Source organism: Azolla caroliniana, unplaced genomic scaffold, assembly GCF_043228905.1.
Source record: "Azolla caroliniana isolate FFs.n. ecotype wild unplaced genomic scaffold, voAzoCaro1.0.p SCAF_20, whole genome shotgun sequence".
Taxonomy (NCBI): domain Eukaryota; kingdom Viridiplantae; phylum Streptophyta; class Polypodiopsida; order Salviniales; family Salviniaceae; genus Azolla; species Azolla caroliniana.
The window spans coordinates 3873964-3882334 of NW_028230455.1; the positions used below are offsets into that span (position 1 = coordinate 3873964).

Genomic DNA, 8371 nt, shown 5'->3' on the forward strand with positions numbered 1-8371 from the left:
ATAACCTTGTTGGATGCGCGGTTTGGTTGGAGAAGACCCGTCTACACCGTTGTTTCCATAGAATCCAAAGAGTTATTGGGCTGACCAATTCCAACACAACTTGAGATTTGTCATTAAGAGGACTTGAGTGGACATTGCCGCTAGTGGAGAATAAAACCTCTTGTGCTTTTATCACCAAAGTCATCCCCTCCTAATGCTCGTATCTGCCAACTGGGGTCTACCATGATAGCCAACATATATTTCCCCACTTGATTGAGCCTTGCACATGGCATAATTGCAACAAGCGGCCAACCCTTCGCCATATTTGATGGAACGTTGGGTCGTCCCACAGAGCGTGTCGTATTGATTCTACTGCATTTGGACACTCTACACAATTAGGAGAGCTAAGGTTCCCACGTTGCCATGCTCCCACCGGTAGGGACTTCTGTATTAATAGCCATTAGAACGTGGTAATTCGCCTCGCGTGTTGTTGTTTCCAGATTTTCTACCAAAACTTCATGATAATTGTGGGAGAACTTGAAATGTGTGCCAAACCTTCGTAGTAGTCGGCTCTCTGGTAGTTTGAGCAACTAGAATGTGGCGACCCAATCTAGTTTTGAATTGGAAGAAAGGGATGGGTTTGCTTCCTTGCCTCGTGTAAGGATCACGCTATCGTGAAAAATCTGTCACTACGTGCGAATCATGAGGCGGAACCGCCGGGGTCTTGAACCGGAAGGATTCGATGTTTTTAGCAGCGTAAATGAGAAAGTATTGAAGATAGATATATGGATGAAGAGAGAGAGAGAGAGAAAGAGATTGAAATAGAGATTGAACCCTTGACTTTAGTTTTACGAGACAAGATACATCACCATTAGGATAACTCAGATATTTGATTAAAAAATTCTTTTTTTACTTACCTCCTCTTTTTCTTTTTTACACAAACCCAACTATAGGCTTTTATAGGTCTCTCCATGCAAAAACCATGGGCTAAAACCATATGGATGAAGAGAGAGAGAGAGAGAGATTAAAATAGAGATTGAACCCTTGACTTTAGTTTTACGAGACAAGATACATCACCATTAGGATAACTCAGATATTTGATTAAAAAATTCTTTTTTTACTTACCTCCTCTTTTTCTTTTTTACACAAGCCCAACTATAGGCTTTTATAGGTCTCTCCATGCAAAAACCATGGGCTAAACCCACGGGCTAAAACCATGATTTGAAACCATGGGCTAAAACCTCGAGCTAAAACCATGGTTTTGTTCCCACGGTTTCTATATGTTTGCTTCCTACAAAATAATGAATATGAAAAGAAAATATACAAATTTTACAGCACTCAGTAGTGGCTTTAATGGTAAGTAATTTGTCTCCTATCGTGGAGGTGCAAGGTTCAAGTTTTACTTGCACCCTGTAAACACAAAAAAAAAATACAAGGCTTTAGTCTTGTATTTACAAATGTTTTACTGCATATTACACCTTTAGTCGACCTCCAATGAACCGATGGAACCTATAGACAATTTTGTTCGTTTCACACCGAGAATCTTCAAGACACCGTGCATCGTGATCCACCGATCCGGTCAGCATTCGATCCGGTCCCGTCCCGACCGGTCCGCATCCGATCCGGTCCGGTGCCGTCCGGATCCGTCCAAAACCCTATTTAAATAACTTGGCCGCATCCATTCATCTAAGTTATAAAACCCTTAACCTTTATGTGCTCTAAACACATAGATATAATATAAAGAGTTATGGCTCTACTTATATACTTTGTGTTAAGAATTCGGTAAGTAATTAAGAGTTAATTAGTACCTAATTATGTGATTAAGTTAAGTGCGGAAGATTATGTGATATGTGTGTGTATGTGTGAGAGAGGAAGAGAGAGAGAGATATACAACACAAGATGAGGGATGAGTAAGTATATTAAATTAGCATTATCATCATCAAATACAAAAATACCCACAATGAGGTATATATACATCTCATGTGCAAAGGTGCACATGTGTGAGTAGAATATAGGTACTAATGTGTAAGTCCTATATTAAATGTACTTAGGAGTGGAGGATCTAGAATATCTCACTTAAGTACAAGGTCCTATTTAAGGTGTTATAGTCAACACTTCTAACTAGATTCTGACTAGATTCTATCTAGGTAATTACAAAGTTACATGGTTGACTAACGAACTAAACTAAATTGAGCTTGATCTCTCAACACTTTGGAATCCTGATGTTGTCTTATCTATGTGGGATATCTCACAGTTTTGTTTTCCTCTTCTTCTTCTCAAACTTCACACTCATATAACTTAACACTTAGTTGTCTGTTTCACATGTAGTAAAATACATTTAGAAGCTCTTGATGACATCCATCTTTTCATACCAAGATATTAAACTAATCTAAAATAGTATCTTTACTATTATTGTTTCATATCGTGTGTAAAGAACCACACTCGATTTTGTATGTTCCTCCCAATTTTCACACCATTGCGGAAAATCTTCACGACAACGCCATCTACATTGCAAAGGGTCCCAACTGATCTTATGTAGCCATCTGTTTTCATGAGTATATATGTGCCAATCAGGTTGTACTTTGATCGGCTCAGGATCTACAATCCATTTATGACCAGTATACGCGAGTACTCAAATTCTGTTATTCTGTGTTGGTGTCTTAGTGTCTCGCAATTCAGAGCCTTCGATCTTGTCTAGTGTTCCCCTACCTCTCAGGATCAGAGATCCCTCCTCCTCGTAGCCAATCCATTTCTCCATTGTCGTTCTTTGAGTAGCAGTTTCCCTAATCAGTAGAGCGTTAATGATTTCCGATCTCATAGTCCATCCGCCCCTGATTCCATGGAGTATGTTGGCTTGATCTTGTAGTGGCAGTGACATAAACCGTTGCCAACATTCTATACTTTTTCCTGAACCTTCTAGAATGTATCCCCATGAAAACTCCTTACGTGATCCCAGTAGTTGATTAGATTCATCCTTGATACATGGGTTCCATAGGATACGTTGACTGAGCCAGGTAGGTTCGGAACACGGTTGATCGCACTTGAGCCCTCGTCTAATGTCACACCATGCCTTCCACATGGATGCACTGAATCTATTCTCCAATTGGCGGGAGAGTCTAGGTTGGAGATCCATGTTTAGAATCCATCCCGTTTGGGGGGCCCAATTGAACCCTTTTCGTGGTCTAAAGTAAGCGAAACGCAACCGCAGTAGTATTTTCCAAGAGTCATTTCCTGGTTGGAGTCCTCGCACGACAAATTTGACAAGTAAGGCTTTTGATTCTGAAAGGGGATGAATTGGGCCAATTTTGATTTTGATTGTAAACCAATTGTCTCATATAGGCCAATTTTAGTCCTAGAAGAAGTTAATATATCTTTCTTTCTTTCTCTCTCCATCATCACTTCCATAGTTAGCACTGACAGACAGACAGAGCCAATCGGTTTCATCATCATCATCATCATCAGTAGCTCCAGCTGCCAGCAAACTCCTGCTTCAACAAATCACCATCTCTTTCCCATGGCTTCTTCTTCCTGCTGCTCTTTCATTTCGGTACCTTCTCTTCCCTCCTCCCTCCACTTCTCTTTGTTCTGCTACAATCTGTAGAGTTTCCGCATTTTCATCTTTCTCTCTCTCTCATGGTTCATCTCTCAATTATTTCGTCTGTTTCCTAGCTACGTTCACGGAGAATTATTCGGGTCCCTTTTCTCTTCTGATTATATGAATATAATTTCTGCTCTCTCTCTCTCTCTCTCTCTCTCTCTCTCTCTCTGTAATATATATATATATATATTATCTATATGATGCTGTTTTTCTTTTCGTTTCTCTAACTGTACATTTGTGATACTCGTAAAACTTTCTCTTTCTTCTTTGCTCTTTGCAAAATTATCGTCTTCTTAATTGTTTTTCTGTATTTAGTTCTGCTCACACATTCTCATTGTCTACTTTTCTAGCCATATATTTATTTATTGTAAACCTTTATCTTTCATTCTGTTGATTTTACTTTCCCCGTGCATTTCTTCTCGTGGTTGCGTCCTCATTTTCTATCTATGCTAGGATGAATATACTGCTTTCTGCTCAAAAGTACATTGACCTGTAATTCTGTTGGAATTGTTTCTATTATTATGATTTATCGGTGGAATCGTTTCTTGGAATTGTGGCAATATTTGTGCTGATTGATTTTACAAATCTTTTCCATTTTTGAAGGTTATTTGGAGCCAGTTTTTCGAATTGTTTCTGTTTTGATAGCTATTCTGGTGGATTTGTTTGAAATTGTTTCTAACGTTATGAGTGCTTTTATTTTCTTTATTTGGCTTCATATTTTCCTTATCTAACAAGATGACAGGAAAATGCTGCATCAAAGGCGTCTGTGTCCCCATGGATCTCTCGTTCTTCTTCTATATTAAATTCAATGTCTGTAAGATCACCTTCAATCTGCATGAAGAACAAATCAGATAAATCTATGGCACTTCGTTCTACCTCATGTTCCTTTACGACAGGCCTATATCACATCAGAATTCCTTGTGCTACCCTCTCTTCAACGAGAACACAAAGGATTCCAGTAAAATCTATTTCTCAGGTAAGTTTATCAGTTAGTCTCATGTGCGCTTAAGAGCTATTTCTCAAGTAAGTTATCATAATCCATGTTCCCTGGGAAAAAAAAGTTCACTTTGTTGCTAGATTCTGGAACTTTTCAGTTGGGAGACAGGGAACAGAATCTCTCTACTAAACTCCAATAAGTTTTTGTTCCCCTCCACATGATTTCTTATATCGGTTTTTTTCTGAGCAGTAATAATAAACCGTTGTTGTCAGTAGCTGGTTATAATATCTTTTGTAATTGGCATCCTGTGCATGATTAAATGTTTTCCTGTTGTCATTTTGACAAATGGCATAGGAACTAAACATCAGCGATACGAATGAACAGAACATTTCTATAAAATTGTGCTTTTTTATGATTTCTTATCATTTCATGCATATGAAAGAAACTCAGGTCGATTAGGTAAAGAAATTCTACCCAAATTCTACTCACAAATCTTTTCAGTGAATAGTTGGTCTAGCATTTGTTTGTAATTGTCCTCATGAGCATGGAGTGGTTTTTCCTTATTCCATTTTGTGAAGTGACGTAGGAACTCAATAGAACCACTCACCACGAAATTCTTTAACAGGATATTAATCATAAGTTGTCTGATCATATCAAACTTACACTGATTTGGAAGCTTTTTTAGGAAGTGAAACCTCAAGCAAAGGTCACAAAAAAATGCTACTTTGATATTGAGATTGGGGGAGTGCCAGCTGGAAGGATTGTTATTGGTCTCTTTGGGGATGATGTTCCCAAAACTACAGAGAATTTCCGTGCACTTTGTACAGGTGATGCTGATCTTTTAAATTTTGAGATGATAAAGAGTTCAGATATGTAACATTATCATCTATTTGGCTAAGCAGTTGATTATTGACCTATGTTCTTAACAAGTAAATAGTAATCGATTGTAGTGAGCAATAAATGGTAACTAAGTTCTATATATCCTGTAGAAACAAGATGCTTGTTTCAAAGTTTGATCATAGATTTGGTGAATATATGTACCATGTAAATATGTATTTCCTTGTTCGAATTAATGCATGTTGATATGTTGACATGTTAGACAACACAACACAAGTTAGAACTTACTAACGTGATAACAATATGGATTTCTATAAATTGAAAATAAATAGTTGAGGTAATGCCGTTAAACATATTGGCAATGCTTTATTCTCTTTTCCCTCTCTAAACAGGAGCAGTCAGAGTGTCACTTTGTCATGTAATTGCTATTTCTAGCAAAATTCTAATCATAATATTACTGTAGTTGGATGTGTTTAGGGTTTTATTGTGAAATTTCTGCACTAGTGTAGGAATGGGGCTCATTCACCCTAGCATTTTATTGTTATCTAACTATAAAATAGGGTTTCTAATTTGCTGTTTTCTGATCAGAAAATATGAGTTTTTATCACTACTACATATCACAAATAAGGATTTCCTGATCTGTCCTTTACCAACATAGTATTATACATTCCAAAATATGTATAACTGTGAAAGCTAATGTGTAGAATGTCATTTATAAATCATAAATAACTTGAGAACAGGTGAGAAAGGATTTGGTTACAAAGGATCAGTTTTCCATCGTGTGATTCAAGATTTCATGATCCAAGGGGGAGACTTTGAGAATGGTGATGTACGTATATGTGATTTCAGATTTTGCAGGATATTATAAATGCATGTTACAACTTCTGTTGAATTCCATTTCAAGAATGTCATAAATATATGAATTCACTACAGGGAACAGGCGGATACAGTGTCTATGGCTCCAAGTTTAAAGATGAAAACTTCAAACGTGAGTGCCAAATTGCAAAATTTTAGCTGGATGTTTAAGCATTCAGATGGAGAAGTTTCATGGGTCTTAAATTTAAACCTATTTGGTCTATTTCGGCAGTGGTTCACACTGGACCTGGAGTATTGAGTATGGCAAATGCTGGTCCAAACACCAATGGAAGCCAGTTTTTCATTTGTACTATCAAGGTGCATTTTCTGAGCACTTTCTATTATTATGTTTGTTTGTGGTGATTTTGAGCAAAATTTAAACACAAATTATTGCTTTCTTGATGCATTATTGCTTGTTATGTTTGTGAGCGTGCATGTACGAGGGTATCGGTGCCATAGTGATAATTTTACAGTTAGTTTGAACTGCTTGTGTCTGTATTGTGAAGAATGAACTACGTATCTTCGGCCATTGAGAATTCACTAACTGTAATTTCAGCAAATCACTCCTGAGTTTGCTTTAGGTTCTGTGATTTATAGGAGAGGGTGCCCCGGAGTGGCCTTGGGGGTAGTACAATACCAAGGGGATGCAGATGGTGCTTTCTCCGTGAAAGATATTAGGTCAAAATCAGGTTGCCTGATCAGATACAGCAGTCGACCTTAGCCAAAAGCCCTCAAGGAATGAGCTTTCAGAGTTTGTGGGTCCTTTGTTAGGCCATGCCCAAAGCCTTGGCATGTGAGATATATATCCTGATCAGACAGCATCATGCAATATCTTCTGTAAGAGAAAAAGAACGCATAACAAAAGATTAAGTAACTGAATTGTTTTGTGAGAAGCCTTGCAATTCAAATGTCCTGTGACCCTCTTTTTGTTTGAGGTTTCTAGTTCATAGGGACTAAACATTATGGTCACCAAGACTGTTCACTGTCTTTCACTTGCTCTTGCCCTACAAGAACCTCTTTTGAGTTGTCTTTTTAAGAAGGCTGAAGCTAAGGCTAGATGGTTTTTCACAGCCCGAAATATTGAATCATCCTTCTTTAATACGACATTGACAACGTGTGACCAATTTAGCCGTTTCTCTAGTGTTGGAACTAATACCATGGCTGGGTGGTTTTTGAATTATTGATATCTTGTTATGTTCATAAATCCCTGTGTGATTTCTAAATAAGGGCAATGATATCAATACGAGTATATCAAATATAGTTTCTAACACATGCACCATTCCCAAGAATTTTATTTTTTGGCCCGCAGTCTTCCAAACTGTCTAATAGACATTTTAGTCTAATGGCTTTATATTTGATGAGTTCTTGTGCTCTTTTGGGTCATCGGATATTATATAGCTAATGTTGTCATAAATGCAGCATCCGTTCTTTGCTTTTAGTCTTCACAGTTTTAGCTTTTTGGTTGATGATTCCTTCACAGCTTTAGCATTTTGATTGATGATTCCTTGCAGACGGCTTGGCTGGACAATCGGCATGTGGTCTTTGGACAGGTGTTAGAAGGCATGGATATTGTAAAGATAATTGAATCACAAAGTACTGATAGGATGGATAGGCCCAAGAAGAAGGTAGTTATTGCTGATTCTGGTGTCTTGTAATATAAAGGCTTGCTCCTTACATATTAGGATGCATATGCTCACTGAATCAGGTACATTGATCCAGTAGTGTTGAAATTTTACCGTGCCATAGTCATGGAAATAATGACTATATTAGTACTGAAGTGATGGTGTCGCAATTGGTTTAGGAGCAATTTTCTTTTATGCCATGTATGCTTCTGATTCATGGAAAGGCAAAAGCTACTGCTCAGATGGTCAGTAAATGAAAAAATTTCAACTTATTTTACAGTTTACATGTATATGATTGTGAAGGTTATTTTCAAAGATCATAAAGTCTCACATGTAAGGACCTTTGATTGATTGTCATGTCACAACCTTGGGTTAACATTCTTACATATAACAATTTCTGGTTTGAAGGTATTGACATCATTTGTGCAAAAGGATCCTTACACACGCTACTTTTGGCTGTGGCCTTTAGCTAGATTGGGCAGTGAATGATGGGTCGTTGCCCAGGTTTCGAATTGATATAGGGGTGAATGAGGCCAAGGCATG

The 8371-nt window shown here is 37.7% G+C and overlaps 1 protein-coding gene across 1 annotated transcript; it reads left to right on the plus strand.

Moving 5' to 3' along the window:
* Nucleotides 1-3414: 3414 nt before the first annotated feature.
* On the plus strand, nt 3415-8112 carry LOC147850820 (uncharacterized). The gene is made up of 7 exons (XM_087335592.1): nt 3415-3526; nt 4320-4553; nt 5200-5341; nt 6092-6180; nt 6285-6339; nt 6439-6524; nt 7718-8112. The coding sequence occupies exons 1-7, from the start codon at nt 3494-3496 to the stop codon at nt 7859-7861; spliced, it is 783 nt and encodes a 260-aa protein (XP_087191718.1). The 5' UTR covers nt 3415-3493; the 3' UTR covers nt 7862-8112.
* The last annotated feature ends 259 nt before the right edge of the window (nt 8113-8371 follow it).